Source organism: Leptodactylus fuscus, chromosome 3 (assembly GCF_031893055.1).
Source record: "Leptodactylus fuscus isolate aLepFus1 chromosome 3, aLepFus1.hap2, whole genome shotgun sequence".
NCBI classification, from domain to species: Eukaryota; Metazoa; Chordata; class Amphibia; order Anura; family Leptodactylidae; genus Leptodactylus; species Leptodactylus fuscus.
Window position 1 is genome coordinate 205,067,572 of NC_134267.1, and position 19,643 is coordinate 205,087,214.

The window sequence follows — 19,643 nt, forward strand, 5'->3', positions numbered from 1 at the left end:
AGAAAAAAATGTGATGTATTTCCGCCGCAGTCTTTACCACATTGTTTATAGGCTGCGACTTGCTACATGGGGCCTTAGCCAAAGTCACAAAATTCTTGCGCAATTATTTGCAAACTTCTCCATTTTCATACCAGAATTCTGGAGTGTTGGGTTTGATACAGATTTCAATTCTGGCGCACAAAGAGGCTCAAGATATATCAAAATTATTAAGAGGGATAGGTCATATACAATGACAGTAAAAATGCGTGCAAAAAAGAGGTGTAAAAGTGCTACAACATGCCTAAGACTATGGCCACACTTAACGCAAACGCTGCGATTTGGCCACATTGGGGAAACACAGTGGCAAAAACCGTAACATTTTACAGTGCTAGCATTCTGGTTAATCCCATCCACACATTGCAGAAAAATATCCGCAGTAGACAGACTGTGATTTCAAAAACTGTCATGTCAATTATAGCTATGGCGCGGACTTTCCGTGGAAAGCACTGCAGAAAAAAACGTGATGCTTTTTGGCCGAGCTTTTTGGCTATGGCTTGCTACGTGGGGCCTTAGCCTAATAATGTAGGACATAGAATAGGGTCTTAGACTCCATTCTGGATAGACCATATTGGCAACATTGAATGATAACATCCAGTTTTTAATTTTTTGACATATTACCAGGAGAAATAGCAGAGGAACAACACAATAAAGTGTTCTATGAAAAGATGCTGCCAAATTGGAGATATTTTGAGGAATAAAATAATTTATTAAAATGGCTATGTCAGGAAGGATGAGAGGTATTCCTCCATTGTGATAGTCATCCACAGTGTGAACTGAACACCCACACTATGATAGTTCAGTAAAAACCTGATCCTTCCAGGATTTTCCGATCTCTGTGCCCACTTCCTGCGGTTTATTATTCACAAAAAATAACAGGATTACTATACTTGTGAAAGGCTGGTGATATTGCTGCAATCTGAGCGTAGCCGTGCACACACCTTCATGAGTCAGCCGCTTCTGGCACTGAATATTTTGTGAATGGTGAGGTACACGGGTGTGAATCACAGCACTAGTGCACGGGAGCCTCACACAGCATTTCGTGATTCATGCTGACAAGGTGGCGAAATTGCACAAGTCATTTTCCGACCCTTTCCCCAACATCTAGTTTGCAGGGGTGTAATCCTGGCACACAATGACATGCCTTGGCAAGTGCTCGAGTGGCATTAGGGATATCATAACATTACAAAACCATATCCCTGGCTATCAGTATCAGGGTAAAGGCCATAACATCAGGTCATGTGTTATAATAGACTTGTCTGCTTTTAGTATTATATGTACGGCTACTACACAGCTTTTTGGTTGTAGCCTTCCTTTGGTGTATGTGGAAAAAGTAAAGGTATCCATAGGGCTTTATTCACAGGACAGAGGCCAAACGCATGTCCTTGTCTCTGCTGTGGTGGTATATACTGGCATCATACCATGCAGTATACTGTTTTTCACAATTGGCCCCTATGAGTATTCTATGTCACTTTTGCATTTGGCAGGGTATCAAGATGCTCAAAGTGCCCACCCAAGTGAGGAAACCTACTAAGGGGAAACAGATAACATGAAGTCATGAAGAGCCCACCGGCTGGAAAGTGGATGGTGTGGTTTGGTTTTGGAAATATCCCTAATAGCATTGTCCCATGCCTCAAGCACACAAGGGAGAGACTTCCATTGCATTGGCCTGGTAGTTGAAGACCGGCAGCGAGCGGTAGCTATTTTATGTTTGCAGTTTCCATTCCATCAAGTGTACATTACAAAGACACAGTATGGGGGTGTCATATCGCTGAGGGGGGGGGGGGGGGCGGCAACCTTTGAGATCCACAGCGATCCTCAGAATAGAAGACTAAACGCTCCTCTCCTCAATGCAAATGAAGAGTATGGGCGCTTATCTGATATATACTCCATTGACTTCTATGGGGCTGCTAGGGTGACATTTAGTGGTGGTACCACTGGCTGAACCCTCTACTGACCTTACATATATCACCTATTCTGTGGCTACATTCACACAACTGAAGGGGTTTTTACTGTTCTTAAAAATAAAACCAAAAATTGTGCCAACATTGCGTCAGTATGTCACTGCAATAAGACCCATACACTTATATAGGCAAGTCTGTGCTGCAAATACGGACAGAAATAGGTCCGGCTCCATATCTTGTGGATTGTTTCTATGGCCCAGACACTGATCCCATGGATGTGTGTATGGGGCCATAGAAATCAACGGCTCGGTTTACTATCTGCAATTGTGGACAATATACAGTTAATATCGGGTCATGCGTCACTACTAGAGATGAGTGAACACTATTCGGAACAGCCGTTCCAAATAGCACGCTCCCATAGAAATGAATGGAAGCGGCTGGCACGCAGACTTTGCCGGCGGCCGGTCGCTTAACCCCCTGCGTGGCGGCTACATCCATTCATTTCTATGGGAGCGTGCTATTCGGAACAGCTGTTTCAAATAGTGTTCGCTCATCTCTAGTCACTACGTTACTTCTTAATGCCTTTCCTTCTTCTGAAAGAAATTTTCTGAGAGAAGTCCTCAGTAGTTGATACCTTTTTTAATGGCTAACTCAAAAAGTTTTTTGATGACATATCGAGCTTTCGGGACTATAGAGGTCCCTTCATCAGGATGGTATAACACAATGTCTGAAGGTAGGCATATATATACAGAGAAATGGAGTGTTAGATGCAAAATAGATGGAAAACAGAACATAAACAGTTTAAAAAAAAAACACATATATATCAGTTCGCAGGAAAGTTCTCTGGGTTTATGGCTTCTTTGATCAGTGACGTGGTGTCTAGTGGTTATAAAAGGCCATAAAACCCAGAGAACTTTCCTGTGAACTGATATATATGTGTTTTTTTTTAAAACTGTTTATGTTCTGTTTTCCATCTATTTTGCATCTAACACCCCACTCCTCTGTATATATATATGCCTACCTTCAGACATTGTGTTATACCATCCTGATGAAGGGACCTTTATAGTAGTCCCGAAAGCTCGATATGTCATCAAAAAACTTTTTGAGTTAGCCATTAAAAAAGGTATCAACTACTGAGGACTTCTCTCAGAAAATTTCTTTCATTTCATATCCACTGGCTAACACGGTACAAGGATATATATTTTTTCTTTTCCTTCTTCTAGCATAGTATTGCACCAATCCTACGCTCAACGTTGGCTGGGTAATATATCCCGCCATATGTATATCCGTCTGTGAGTATGAAACATAGCGAAAACTGCTAGTCAATAGTCTGTATGGATTCTGTGCCAAGTTACTGATGTCAGATTTCCATGGAAATATCTACTTTTCTTGTGTATCACGCTGTAACAGTAGCTTATTAGTCGTCATGTAGGCAGGAATCCTCTTAGCTTTCTAGTGAACTTGGACCCCAGTTAATCTTCCTGTCCTAACTTGGAGACCATACCAACCAAGGAGTTGTCTGTACAGATCCTTCCGACATATATTCTCCATGTTTTTATTGTCTCCGCACCTGGAAAACGAACAGATGGCAAAGAAGGAAAATTAAGAAGGGTTAATGCTGAAGGCTGATCTAGTTTCTGAAATATAGGTCAGACACTGTATTTTATTTGTGAAGACAGACAGGAACTTCCTTGTGTAACAGGGCCAACAGGACACGGGCCTAGTCATTACCTGCTGTGACTTAGGGCGGGTTCACACCTGCGCCCAATCTCCGTTCTCCAGGTTTCCGTTTTCTGCCGGCCCCTGTGTTTGAAGCAAATGCATTGCTCAGGATCCCGTTCGGGCCCCGACCAATGCATCTGCCATGGCTAAATGAGGAATTAACAGTCGGGGGTTGGGGCCCACCGTGGGAATCACCGGTTCCCTGGTGGGCCAGTCCAACCCTGCCCATAGGGCATCCCGCAGCAAAAAAAATGCTGTGGGGAAAAACCGCGACGGCAACGGACTTTCTGTTTCAATTATATGTATGGGGAAACTGCCAGCGTTTCCATAGGTATAATCGATATGCTGTGGTTTCCAAAACCACACCGGTTTTGGAAATCGTGGCATGTCTGCATCTTTGTTTTTACCACAAAGTGGGCATGGGATTCGCTAGAATCTCATCCACTTTGCCATGACTGTAAAACGTCATGATTTTCCTGGGGCATTTCCACTGCTTGCAAATCGCGGCATTTACGCCCCGGGGAGCCTTAGCCTGAAGGGGTTGTGCAGGATTAGAAAACATGTCTTATTTCTTCTTCTCATCACGTCCATTGGTCACATGACCTTGATAGTCCCATTCATTTTCCTAGGACTGAACTGTAGCATTGCCATGTGACCAGTGGATGTAGGGTCACTTCTTGAGGTGATGGCATATCAAGGTGACTTTTTTTTTCATATTTTCTATCTCCATCTGCATTTTATTTTTATGACATTCACTCTGTATTAAGAATGACATGGCGGCTTTGTCCGGCGGGACATTATAATAACAGTGATAACATATTTATATAAGATTTTATTATTTTTTTACGGCTTTTACTTTATAAAACATCATTTTTTGAGAACAATTTTCTGGGATCACCGTATTCTGATGCTTATAACTATTTTACTGTTTAGTTGTCAGGGTTATGTCAGGGCTTTTTATTTGTAGGGCAAGTTCTAGGTTTTATGGATACCATTTTTATTTGTTGTATATGACTTTTTGACCACTTTTTATAGCTATTCTTGGGGGAGTTGAGGTCACCAAAAGACATTACTTTGCACATTGCCATATATATTATATATATATATATATATATATATATATATATATATATATATATTTACAGTATTCACCATAGGGGAAAGAAATGTATATTTGGATAGTGCAGACTTATACACACAGGGGGATGTTTATGTATTTTATTTTGTTTACATTGTGCATTTTTTTACATTTTAAGGTGTGTCTTAACTTTTTTTGACAATTTTATTTTTACTTTTTAATTTATTTATTTTTCCTGTCCTACAAGGATCTCTTGGTCTCTCTCTTGATCCCCATGGGACATAGTATCACTAAGTTCAATAGGTTAAGGGGATATTGTCACTCCTTAGGGAGAGACCACCATATAGGTGTGTGGAGACTTATTAAACCATTTGCGCTCCACTGTGAGGGATCATGGGAAGAATATGCAAATCTGTCTCCCATGATGTTAATATAGGGAGACAGTGCATCAGTCATGCAGCCCACTAGGGGGCGCTCCCTTTAACATCATGCCCGACCTTCCCAGAGGCCTTTGCTGCAATGATGTGGGATTTTACCAAGTCAGCATGCCAAGTTGGTCTTCTCTGCGCCGGGCTGAAGAGATCCAAACAGATTGAAACAGCTGTCCTCAGCTGAGAGACTGACTTGGTAAAATCCCACATCATTGCAGCAAAGGCCTCTGGGAAGGTCAGGCATGATGTTAAAGGGAGCACCCTCTAGTGGGCTGCATGACTGAGGCACTGTCTCCCTATATTAAAGGAATATTCCCATAACTCTTGTTTTGCAGCCTGAAGGCTCTGTGCTCTCTTCACTTCCTGGATTTCTCGCACATTGGTGGATGGGGTTTCACTTGCTCTGCTATCTGCTATGATCCACAATATGACACTGATGTGGAAACTGATGTAGCAGAGCTGGCTTTGAGTGTGCTTGCATTACATACAGAGGTAACGGACTCCTTATCTCAGCCCTTATCAGCCAAATTCAATTAAAGCGGCTGATAAGTGGAAAAGCTGAAGATAGACAGCACAGTAATCCCGGAACTCTCACCTCCCCCTCCCCTATATGAGGAGCTATATGCTTGTCAGCCCCTCCCTCCCCCCCTGAGAGCAGGCAGCTACATCACTTGACAAATGAGCAGATAATCCCAAAGGGCCAGTGTCAACAATGAAGTAAATAAATTAAGATAGCGGCCAAACAAAGCAATATATGTAGGAAAAGTCTTATATCCACATAAACTAGCAGTATAGATAGGATCCTTGTTATGGGACAACCCCTTTAACATCATGGGAGACAGATTTACATATTCTTTCCATGCTTCCTCACAGTGGAGTGCAAATGGCTTAATAAGTCTCTACACACCTATATGGTGGTCTCTCCCTAAGGAGTGACAATGTTCCCTTAACCTGGTCTAGAAGCCTCTCACTTCTGCCAAGTTAGTCTTCTCTGCGCCGGGCTGAAGAGATCTAAACAGATCGAAACAGCTGTCCTTGGCTGAAAGACTGTACTTGGTAAAATCCCACATCATTGCAGCAAAGGCCTCTGGGAAGGTCAGGCATGATGTTAAAGGGAGCACCCCCTAGTGGACTGCATGACTGAGGCACTGTCTCCCTATATTAACATCATGGGAGACAGATTTGCATATTCTTCCTAAGTTCAATAGGAAAAGGGAGCCAGGAGGCCACTGACTTAGTGAGACAATTCTCACTCCATAAAGAAGAGGTCGTAAATAGAAACATGGAAACATGAAAACATTAACTCTTGCAAGGCAATAGCCATTAGTATTAGCTGGCATGTAGATGGGCTATAGATGGGCTACAGACAACATGTCGTTGTACTAAGGTAGCAGGCAGGAATCCTAATTAGACACAGCACAAGTTAAAGTGGACAGACTTCGGTCATAAAAGTAGCTAAGCCAGCGTCAGAACAGACAAGAGATAGGTAGACATGGTACAAATACAAATCAGGAGGGTAACAGAAAAAACAAGGACAAAGACTTAGCATGATCTAATGGTTCTTATTTGGCAGGCCCAGAGCCATGGGGGAGAGTCCCTTGTAAAGGCTTGGCTCGTTGACTATGGCTTCAGGCTCTTGCCATTTGCAGATCTTGAGCCTTGGCACATACTTTTATAAAGATGTGCAATTTATACAGGCTGATCCCAATGGCATACTGACGTCTGGCTCTATACAGCAGTAAAAAAAAATGGAAATATTAAAAGGAATCTGTCTGTTGCCGAACCACAAGCAGCATGAACCCTGACAGGCCACCATATTACAAATAACTCGATATAGCAGACGCCCCATGACCCAGGACCTGATGGGGTCCAAAGGCCCCTGAGTCACAACAGATACCTATGTTATAAAGGGCCCATAGAAGGGTAGGTGGGGGATCTGTTATAGACTTTGTAGTTTCTACAATGAATGGAATCCTAAAACTGTACTGCAGTAACGGGAACATTTCTCATGCAGTATTGTTGTGATAGTGATTGTTGTATATTGTCATGTGACAGCTCCGTTTATTGATCCCATGACTAGGGCTTTCAGCTGACGGACGTAACATTTCCTTCAAGAACTATTACTATCCCTTCCAACATTATGGAGAGTGTAATGTATCTGTCACAATCATGACATTTGACCCTTATAAAACCTTTGGGTTCCAGAAGAGAAAAAAAGAACATGTGTGTCTAACAAATGTAAGTATGTCCAGACCTCATCGGTGTCTCCAAATCTCAGTTGTCCCTGTAAATTCCTCGGCTTACTTTGATGTACACAGGACACCCAGTCTTGTGTTAACGACCAAAATGCCACAAATGGGAAGCAATATGGGCACAGAATGCCAAGAGAAACAATGGGAACCCTGTATGTACTAACAGCAAATTGTTACAAAGCACGTTTTATGCCAAGAAACCAAAAAACTTTCTTTAAAAAAGTCAGTATATTTCCAGCAATTTATAGACATTTATAGTTTATGCAGTTGCTGAGATTTCGGATACAAATATGCTGAGTGTGAATATGCTTTAATAGTGGTTGGGGCTTGAAGTCCCAATGGGACCCAATGCAAAAAACGTAATGGGTCCTTACCATGCGCTATCTATAATACTGGTGTCTTCTTATGTTGTACAGTAGAGAGGCCTATGGGTCCCCTGCGGCTCCAGGGCTCGGTATTGGTTGCTACCTCTACACTTAGAATTATTATGCCTTGCACGCCAGTTTCGTGGTGACCAAGGCATGAAAAAATTGCAAATGTTTGCACAAGTTGGGTTTTAAAGGAAAAGTTATAACTTGTATTTCTTTCATGTGCCCCCACTCTCCTGAAAAGGAGTTATAGGGAGGGGCCACTGTCCCCACCACATTTATTATACGCCTGATATAAGACGAGGTGTGCGTCTCCCATAAATCTTGCCAAGTGAGGTTATTTAGAGGGTGTACGAAAAAGGAAAAATGTCTTTGCTATTTGTTCATACGAACTACAGTTTATGACAAAAGTTGCAAGTTTTGGAGCAAAAACAGCTATATGCAAAAATGTATAGCTTATGGTCCGCTGCAGACTCTCTGCCTTTATTATAACTATACAGAAAACGCCAGCATTTCCGAAGGTATAATTGACATGTTGTGATTTACAATAACGTGAGTGCTTTAGCATTGCTGCTGCAGAATTATTTCTACAATGTGTGGATGCCATTAGCCAGGATCTCATCCACTTTGCAGGTAATTTAAGCAGAGTTTACACAACGGCTAAAATGCTGCTTTTTGGCAACATGGGGCCTTGGCCTAAAAGGGGGTTTCACACTCAAAATTGATTTTTCATACTGATGATCCATCCACAGGATAGGTCATGGGTCTGTGATCTGTCAGGGTCCAACACCCAGACAATGACCAGGTTGCTGGGTGTTGGCCCCTAGCTAAAGCAGTGGACGGGGAGAACGTGCAGGCTTTGCTATTTGAAACAGCCCCGTACACTGTATAGCGATGGCTCCAGGAAAGAGAACAGAATTATATCTCCCTCCAATACAGACTTCTAATTCTGAAAACCAGATTTAAGAAAGAATCATTTGGATGGCTAAGGCTCAAGGTCAGAGGAGGCGCACTCATTTTGTTATGGGACACATTCATATTACAACCCTAGCAGCCATCTTTCTTCATACAAAATGACAGGTACCATAAGGGATTGTCTATTACAGTCAATGGGGGTTACTTTGGGATCTGTCATTTAACAGATGTGTTTAGCGGATTCCATTATAGGAACAGATAGAAATCTGGTCCAGATGTAAAACAAATATAATTTGTACAGCTTCAGCCATTTTCAATGGACAAGAGGAAGTGCAGCCATATTTCTGATATATGGCCACCTTTAGGTTTTGTTAATTACTTTACTCAGGATAAGACTTATTAAGTTTTCGTTGTAAGACTAAGTTTAGCTAAAACACGAAAGGAATGAAAAAGAGTGAACCGGTTTTTGCTTTGAGCCTCATGCACACCGTAGAGACGTATCCACAGAGCCTTATGACAGTATATGGTGTAGATACCACAGAGCTGTAAGCCATGTTGTCCCATTGTATAGCCAGGGCTGTGGAGTCAGACACACGGAGTTGGATGACTATTAGATATGTGGCTTGTTATATATTTAATTTCGTAGGAATTCAATCACTAGATTTCTTCGGGAATTAAGGAGTTTTCACTGCGTCTGTCTGACCATGGCTGTCAGCCATTTATGAAGTAGTCAAGGCCTTCCTAGAACGGCTGATTTAATAGCAAATTGTCGAGAATGAATACTCGTTCAAGTGTTCATTCCTAACAATTGGCCTGTCTAATAATGCCGACAATCACCCCATGAATGGATTTCAGTACGTCAGGAAATCATCAAACTGTCTAATAAGGGCTCAGCTGGCGGGGAACACAAAGTATATTCAAGGGTTCTGCTGCCAGTGGACAATGAAGGTATATGGCAGGGGAACAACTCTTTTAGCGATGTCCACTGCATCAACTGCTGCAGAATGGGGACTTGTTCAGAAATAGCACCTGGCCTATTAGGACCTTCAGTCAGTGGTTTGGCCTAATGTCTCCACAGCCCTGTATACCGCACTGTATTACATAGTTATTCTCTCCTAGATACATACAGAGGTACAGTAGGGCTCCATAGACTTCTATTAGTACTGTATTACTATCAGCTCTGATAGAACAGTAAAATGGCAGTGGTCATGAGTGCTTACATTAGCTGGACGCCGCTGTCGACCAAGATTTTGGTGGTACTAGGCCTCTATTGACTCTACTCTGATTACATATATTGGGAAAGCTAAAAAGGGGGCAATTTGATTTGTTCTTGGGGAGACAGGTTACCTTCATATAAGTCTGACATAAGTACATTAACTTTCAGCTTAGCCGATCGGACGTGTATGGGGGTCAAGTGAGATAGATGGCAGCTGATCCATTATTAGGGTATATTCACATAGGGAAGATGTGGTGGACAAATTAATGTCACACCCCTTTGTAATATTAGCCAAATATTAAAGAAGACCTTAGGTGTGCTCTGACATCGGAGGTATTAGGGTCCATTCACACAGAGGAAAATGGTGACGAATTTGGTGTGGAATTTCAGCGCTGAAAAAAAAAGCCTCCCATTGACTTGAATGGGTTCCTTTTTCTGAACTCAATGGGAGGCTTTTCTTTCAGCGCTGCAATTCCACACCAAATTCCTCAACATTTTCCTCCATGTGTGAGTGGACCCTTAGGGTAAGTTTACACAGAGTTCTTTGGATCGAAACCTGAGGCAGAAGCTGCTTCAGGTTCCGATCCAAAAACCGCATAGCTGCAACTGAAAGCCAGTGCACTGCACCAGCATCCAGCCGCACACTCTGTTCCGGATTAGGCCCAATGAATCGCCTCGCGATTCAGCCTGAAGAATGAGCACCTGAGCGGCTCCCATTACGGCCTCAAAATCCGGACCAAAAAACTCTGTATGAACTTGCCATTAGGCTGCTTTCACATGGAGTAACGCGCCGCTCATTCTGACACGTGTTTACGCTGTAAAACAGAATCCCATTGACTTCAATGAGTGCAGTCTTAAGCGCGCTACACATTGAAATCAATGGGTTAAAAAGCCTCCCATTGATTTCAATGTGTAGCACGCGTAAGACGGCACCCAATGAAGTCAATGGGATTCTGTTTTACAGCGCTCACTCTGACACATGTTTACGTGTCAGAATGAGCGGCTTGTTACTCCGCGTGAAAGCAGCCTTAGAGAGGTGATATACACTCACCGGCCACTTTATTAGGTACACCTGTCCAACTGCTCGTTAACACTTAATTTCTAATCAGCCAATCACATGGCGGCAACTCAGTGCATTTAGGCATGTAGACATGGTCAAGACAATCTCCTGCAGTTCAAACCGAGCATCAATATGGGGAAGAAAGGTGATTTGAGTGCCTTTGAACGTGGCATGGTTGTTGGTGCCAGAAGGGCTGGTCTGAGTATTTCAGAAACTGCTGATCTATTGGGATTTTCACGCACAACCATCTCTAGGGTTTACAGAAAATGGTCCGAAAAAGAAAAAACATCCAGTGAGCGGCAGTTCTGTGGGAGAAATGCGTTGTTGATGCCAGAGGAGAATGGCCAGACTGGTCCGAGCTGATAGAAAGGCAACAGCGACTCAAATAGCCACCCGTTACAACCAAGGTAGCCAGAAGAGCATCTCTGAACGCACAGTACGTCGAACTTTGAGGCAGATGGGCTACAGCAGCAGAAGACCACACCGGGTGCCACTCCTTTCAGCTAAGAACAGGAAACTGAGGCTACAATTTGCACAAGCTCATCGAAATTGGACAATTGAAGATTGGAAAAACGTTGCCTGGTCTGATGAGTCTCGATTTCTGCTGCGACATTCGGATGGTAGGGTCAGAATTTGGCGCCAACAACATGAAAGCATGGATCCATCCTGCCTTGTATCAACGGTTCAGGCTGGTGGTGGTGGTGTCATGGTGTGGGGAATATTTTCTTTGCACTCTTTGGGCCCCTTGGTACCAATTGAGCATCGTTGCAACGCCAAAGCCTACCTGAGTATTGTTGCTGACCATGTCCCTCCCTTTATGACCACAATGTACCCAACATCTGATGGCTACTTTCAGCAGGTAATGCGCCATGTCATAAAGCTGGAATCATCTTAGACTGGTTTCTTGAACATGACAATGAGTTCACTGTACTCCAATGGCCTCCACAGTCACCAGATCTCAATCCAATAGAGCATCTTTGGGATGTGGTGGAACGGGAGATTCGCATCATGGATGTGCAGCCGACAAATCTGCGGCAACTGTGTGATGCCATCATGTCAATATGGACCAAAATCTCTGAGGAATGCTTCCAGCACCTTGTTGAATCTATGCCACGAAGAATTGAGGCAGTTCTGAAGGCAAAAGGGGGTCCAACCCGTTACTAGCATGGTGTACCTAATAAAGTGGCCGGTGAGTGTATAGTGCTAAAAAGCTGAATTCAGTGCACCGTCGGCTTTGTTGGTATGCATCCCGGTGCTGTTGGTTGTGTTTGTTGCCAAAACTAAAGGCACTGATATCATGGGCGCCAGGGTGCAACCAGAAAAGCTGACGGTAAGCTTTCTAACGGTATATACCGTAAGGGTCCATTCACACGGAGGAAAATGGTGAGGAATTTGGTGTGAAATTTCAGTGCTGGTAGAAGAAAAAGGAACCCACTGAAGTCAATGGTAGGTTTTTTTTTTCAGCGCTGAAATCCCACATCAAATTCCTCACCATTTCCTCCGTGTGAATGCACCCTTAGAATAACTTTTAAATAGAACGCCTTTAAAAAGCCAAAGTCCATAAATACTGTAACATTATAACAATTTATTATAGATATATCTTATAGACATTGAGCAATCTGCACACAAAGATATAACATAGAAATGCAATCTGTATATACACTCATATTTACAGGACCGAAATAAAACTGTACAAAACAAACATATTGCACAAAGCTTTTCTTAAAAATACAAAAAAAAGGTACCTTGGCCTCTGTGCATGGTATACAATAAAACTCTGAACATTGAACTTTACAGCATTGTCCACGACTGAAGCCACAGAGTCACTTTGGTCAATTCAGACTGCTCGCAATAATGTCAAGTTAACATATAACAGCCCTGGAGTAAAGATTATCTCAAAGCAGCGAGGGAACGTTCCAGAAATTGACATTTATATACATAGCTTAAATTCCACTTTCCAGTGTCACTAGTTACACGTACAAGTTATTCACATATAGGCAAGCGGGAAGGGATGGCCCAGTGATCGTGTTCTGTGTAGGTGTAGCAGAGCTGAGCTGATCTCATTTGGCACACGTCTTCATGATAACATGATGTGTTACGGAGTGCAGGGGACATGACAAATTTAGCTCTGCTACATCTGAAAGTCTGCAGTTTGGAAGACTGCAAAGTTTGGCAGCATAGGTACGAGGCATCACACAATGTAGCATGGAACAAGTCACATCAGCCATGAAAAGAGCCATGAAATAGGAATATCAACAGCAGTGTTTGCATATAAAGAACAGACAGCTCTACGTATCGTGCATATCTCAGCATCTGCTTCACGAGGCACAAGATTATTAAAATATACAAAATTAACAGTCCTCTGGCCCATACAATGAGGTTTAACAGGTTCTTCTGGAATATATATATCTATATTGATATATAGAATTTTAATGAATTGTCCTTTAAAAAAAAAAAAAATACGATTGGGATCTGTAATCTGGAATGCTGCAATCTTCTATTTGCTAGTTAACGCAACCCAAGCGCCATGCATCTTATAAGGGTAGACATTTATCATGACGGGGCGTATGGGAATGATAGGGAAGTAGCTGGTCATACACAGATGGCGCAATAACATCTGCAATGATATCCGAGACATCTCTCTGTCCATAGACCCCCATTGTGATAGTGGCACCATTGTCACAGCAGGGTGTCCAGGTGTTAGAGGAAGGGAAGGCAAACATAATGCAAAGAGTTGAGCACTGGAAGAATCACTGGGTCACCCCATATGTTCTATGAAGGATGTATTCAGACAATGCAGTTAAAGCGGCATTAAAAAAAAGCATTTAGAGATTTAGGCTTCTGACACTACATAAAAAAAGCATAAACGCTGCTAAACAGGTGGCAAAAACACCCAAGACAAATTAAGTCTAAGGCCACACATAGGAAAGTGCAGCAGAAATGCCTGGGTTTTTTATATTTGCCTCCCCCAACCCATGTAAGGCCCAGTTCACATCTACGTTTGGGCCATTCCGTTCGCCTATCTGTGTCACTTTTCTCTCCACATTTTTCGTGCGGAAACCACACGGACCCCATTACAGTCTATGGAGTCCGCGGGTTTCCTTAGGTAACCGCTTTTTTATACGGATAGGTTTATACAGATGTGAACCAGACCTGAGTCTATGGAGAAAACAGATAACATTAACAGTCTGTGTTTTTCAAGCTTTTCCATCACATATTTTTTCTCCTGCATGGGATTAAACTAAATTCCATTCACTTCGAGGTTTTAACTGCAACATCTGAATACACCCTACTGTAAGGCATGAGATAAAACACGACGACGTTCCCGTCCCAAAACAGCACCCCTCTTGTTGATGTTCTGCATCTTATGCTGCATTTAAGTCCATGTCGCTGGAATGCAATGCCCGACCCAACACGTGAACAAGAGTGGCGCTGTTTCTAGGAGATCTGGATAGTATTGCACCATGTATGGTCAGTGCTCCATGCTAAGGACACACTAGTGCAGCCCTTGCAATCTTTAAGAACAGGTATAGATGGCTCCAGACTATTGATCTCAGTTATAAATGAAGCTACACCCCATAATGGCGGGTACAAAGCACAAACATATACGTCACCTGACTACAATTCGATTAGTCCGTGGCGACTACTACTTTAGAAAGCAAGGCCCATGCTTGTGACACTGTACACAAAGCAAACAACTCCCAATTTTCTGCATAGTTCTCCCCATAAGGGAGTAATAACCACATAGGGAAGTGTCATAAATGGTTAAATAAAGAGTGTTCTGCGCCTTGTCCAGCTCTGTATGAACATCACTCCCTCCTTAAGACAAGTCTCAGCAATCTGTAATCTAATTTACAGCACCTTGGGCAGTGGGAACCCGAGACAGTAGCCCCAGGTCACAGGGAGTAGGTTACATTAGCATTTAAGACGCGATCAATTAGGGTCCATGGGGGCCAATTGTGTTTGGAAATGTCCATGACATGTAAATATGGTACCGGCTTCTTAAGACAATTAGCCAATTACTTAGGGACATATATGGCAGTTGCATGTATTATATGTAGCAGAGCTCAGTTTGTCACAGATCACTACAGCGATGTATTGTTTGTAGTTGGACTAGGCTGTCCTGTGCGGGGTCACGTCCAGCAATGCTAGGGTCACTCGGTCACCTGTATAAATGGACACACATATGGATAACACATGGGGTCAGACGTGTACAACTCCACATTCATGCAGCCCTATGCCAAACTACTTGGTGGTCAGAATACTCAGTGTCATGCAATGCCTGGTGGTCACAGACAATCTCCATCCTTGTTTCCTATAGGGAAGCACGGAGGTCATTTGGGGTTATTCTTTGATTTTACTGTGGTCTGCGGGGTCATAAAGAGTTACCATGCAGTGCTAACTTAAAGGGGTTGTTTGGGATTATCCAACAGGATCTCCTTTTATGCAGAAACAGGGCCATTCTTATCTAGGGAATGTGTCAGATATTGCAGCTCATCCCAATTAGAGATTGTTCACACGTATGGATTTGGGGGCGGATTCTTCTCCCAAATGAGCCAACAGATTACTCCTAGATTCTGCCTCTCATTAAGAAGCTTCCTGCTCAATCTTGCCCCAATTCCGCACCGGATTCAGACAAATGATCCACTTGTTACATCTCAGGGGTGTATGGAGGGATCCGTAAAAACAAGACAAAAATAGAACAGGACCTATACTTTGACAGTATCTGACAATATCAAAATTCCAGATATGTGAATAGCCCCCATTTGCAAACTGGAAGATTAATGTGGACATATCACAGTCACAAAAAAACCCAAACAATTTTCCCTGTCCTGTGTATACAGGGTTAGAGTCAATAAGGCCGATCTGCAATACCAAACACATCTCATGGACAAGAGTGGCGCTATTTTTAGAGAAAAGCAGAACCTTCTTTATAATCCAGGACAACCCTTATTTATTTTATGTTTGATAAGGAAGATGTAAAATTTGTCAGGATCATTTTAATGCAGCTGGTTGCAAATTTTTTTTTAGAAAATTATTGCAAGAAGCAGCTACGGCACATTTTATCGACATTTGTGTAGAAAAAGTGCCAAACCCAGTAAGTGTGCACTAATCCTTCGTACCACAGACTATAGAATTGCTTGGATAGGTGAGACACATCCCCAGGTTGATGTCTGCCCATTCAGGTGACGTGAGTTGTAAGTACTTCTGTTACTCAGCACATGCACCCCCCACTCGCCTGGGAGCCAAATGGTGGAGCCTCGGGCAACCTGTCAACTCAAGTACACATTCCATGCAAAAAGAGTCAGAGGGGGCGTACTATAAAAATGGTTACGTTACTAAATCCCTCATGTGCACTCCTGTCCGCTCTGTCCCCTACAAACAAGATCCAGAGAGCAAAAACAAATATAAAAAACAACATGGATAAAAAGTTGGCATGGCCGACCACAGCGGCCAATCAGAACACGTCTTATCTTCCAACCTGCCTAGAAACTTGAGGGGTTGCAGTTGCACCAGGCCCCAGGAGCCTTAGGGGACACATAAGCACTGGCATCAGTGTTGAGATTGCAACGTCCATCTGGCCCAAAAGACAAGGAGACCACAGATTCCCCTAACCACACTAAGGTTGCACCGGGGCCCACAAGACTTTAGTCATGCCACTGCCTGTAATGTCACCTGCCAGACAACATGGCACACAATTCAGGAAAATACTGGAGAAGTGTAAGGAACTATTCACATTTCATGCAGCAAAAAAAAAAAAAACCCTCAGTATGACCACTTCACATTAACCCATTATAAAAACAAAACAAAAAAAACCCTCAATCCTATATACAGCAAAACTCCATTGCTACAGTGAGGGCCGGATCAGGAGATATTCTGCATTATCAGGCTATTTTTATGGTGTTTTTTTCACCATAAAAATGCCCGTGTTATGTTACATTTTTATGGTGGCTTTTAGTCACATGTATTTTTCCTATAATGAAATGAATGGGAAAATGGCTAAAAAAGCATGAGGCAAAAAAACATATATGTAAAAAAAAAAAAAATTAAATGTATGTAAGGTCGTTTAGAATTTCTTATTCTAGCCAGGGATTATCTGGCCACAGGGATTTTAATAGAATTTTTTTCACTGTAAAAATGCCAGTACACCAGTCTAACACATTGTGGAAAAGCTGTTTTTTTTGTTGCTTAATGCGAAAGCCAGGAGTGACTTGAAAATGAATGGGAAATACATCGGAAGCTCTTATACTTCTTCCTTCTACTAAATCCACCCCTGGCTTTGGCTCAGCAAAATCTGCACCCAAAACAGCAGCTTTTCTGCAAGACCCAAAACCTACTGAGGAGGAGAAAAGTTCTAAGTAACAAAATCCTAATCCTAGTCTGTGTAATCTGTCAATCCAGCTCAGTCTACAGATCGGTTCTGTACTATCAGATGCTGGATTAGAGGAATGGTCCTATATCTGGCAGGACAATATGGCAGTGCTTTATATCATAACCCAGGGAATGAAACAGAGTCTGGTAAAGGATATTGGTCCGTGTTTATACCGAGCAAAAACAACAGAATAAATAAAGGGGAACACAGAATCAGCGACGTAACATAATCCTATGTAATACACAGGCCTGTGATACCGGAAAAGATGGGTATAATAAAACCTCTTAAATAACAATCCTGTAGTATAATACATATCCACCCAGGACATCCTGTAGTCTGGGAGCCATTCACAGAATACAGACTACCATGAACAGCGGCTCATACAATGGTGACGTCTACCCAGAGCGTATAAGAGGAGCACAGATAACACAATATTAGGTCATTGTTATTTAAGAGATGATCTATTATATCAGTGTATTATATCAATTATCTCTAGTATTAGAGACAGGTTGTAAATCTTCTCATACACATATAAGCCTACTGAGATCGGAAACCATCCTCACAACACATGTAGCAGAGCTGAGATTGTTTAGTAAATAAGACCTGGTCTTACATAGGACTGGCAGTACATTGCATTGCTATCAGCTTGTATCTCAGCTCTGCTACATCTGTGACATAACATAAACAGTGAAGCAACAACATGGATTGTAACAGTAGTCACATCCGACTGGAGGAGGAGAGATAAGACTATGTGATAATATGTAGCAGACATTTCCAGATGCCAGCGATGGCACCTGGGGCATCTCCAGAGCAGTGCACACATATAATACATATACAACACAAGTGGGTCGCGGGCAACAATGCCACAGCAGCAAATCCTTCCCATAATGTAGAAATCCAGTGTTCAGGTGGCCAGCACATAACAGGGTGTAATTGGATGTGCAGCCATGGTAAGTGACGCCAGGCGCTGGCCAGCAGCTACTCTGTGCCATCACTGGTACCCCAGCACCCTATTCCTTGGCACATAGGCTGCAGTGCCTCTCAGTGCCCAATACTGATGTATGGTCCATGCCCTGGGGGCTCAGGGTAAGTCAGGGGATGCCCCCCGGGTCTCCTTGGCCTTCTTGCAGCTGTACAGCCACTTGATGATCCTGGCGTTGCGCTCTATGACAGATGTGTTGCTGTTGCTGCCCGGGAGGTGCCCACTCAGGGGCTCATCCTCCTGCTGCCCCCCATTACTGCCCTCCCCACCGCTCCGCCGGCTGAAGCCACTGTCTGAGGTGGCCACACTGGCACTGCGGAGCCGGTGTCCCACGCTATTGTCCAGGGTGTCCTCAGGGGCCGCAGTGAACCTGTCCTTGCCCAGCTCCTCCACCACCTCGGGCTCCAGGCCGCAGTACTTGAAGAAGGTGTCAAAGTCAGAGAAGGAGCGGGAGTAGCGGGAGCTGATGTCGGACTGGGAGCGGTGCAGGCCGGTCCTGGAGCGGGGCTCCGGCCTCTCCTTTATAGGGGTCCTGTCATTCCGGCTCTCGGCACTAGAGGGCGCTATAGAGACAATGGGTTTCTCCTTCGCACTGCCCAGGAAGAGCCTCCTGACCAGCCCGGTCCTGGCCTCCTCCGCGGCCTCTCCTCTGTTCTTCTGCCGGTAGATGACCAGGGAGTCCGGCCTTAAAAGCCTCTTGCTGCTGCCTCTCCTGACAGGGGCGTCTGGGAGGCTCCCCGGGGTGCCATCTGCATCCTGCTGGCTCTTGCTGCTGCTCCTGGAGCTGCTGGCACTGCTGCTCTCCGATGCCGAGCTGCCCCCTGCGCCCACCATCTTCTGGCTCTTCACGTACTTGGCCTTGTCCGCTGCCAGCCGCTCCACCGCGCTCAGGGTGCTCCGGGCGGGGGTGCCAGTCTCTATCTGCCGCCGCAGGTACTCGGGTCCCCGGGTGAGCAGCCGTATTGGCAGCACCGGGCTGTGGTGCTGCAGCTGGGACACGGGCTGCATCCTCACCGCGCTCATGACTTCAGTGGGCATAGCACCAGGCTCTCAGGGCGGACTCCTGCGGCTGCTTGTGTGCCCGTGCACAGGTAAGATGACTGCAGCGGCTGCCACTCACTACACGCCGGCTCCGAGCTCTGCTGGGTATCTGCTGCACTCCCCTGGAACAGGCAGATTATCGCTCCCGGCTCCACCAATCAGCGGCCGCCCTGGCTGGAGGGGCGTGTCCGGCGGCGGCACACTTCTCCCCGCAGTCGGCGCTGCCGTGTGGCCCCGCCCACTTGTTTTTATCTTTCCAGGATGT

The 19,643-nt window shown here is 44.0% G+C and overlaps 1 protein-coding gene across 1 annotated transcript in view; it reads right to left on the minus strand.

The window, feature by feature from the left end:
• Positions 1-19,434, minus strand: part of FAM110C (family with sequence similarity 110 member C) — a 174,026-nt gene extending 154,592 nt beyond the window's left edge. The window contains exon 1 of the mRNA XM_075269083.1: positions 17,922-19,434. Coding sequence (XP_075125184.1) covers positions 18,437-19,375 — 939 coding nt within the window. The 5' untranslated portion in view covers positions 19,376-19,434 and the 3' untranslated portion in view covers positions 17,922-18,436. The remainder of the gene's footprint in view (positions 1-17,921) is intronic.
• Positions 19,435-19,643: the final 209 nt, after the last annotated feature.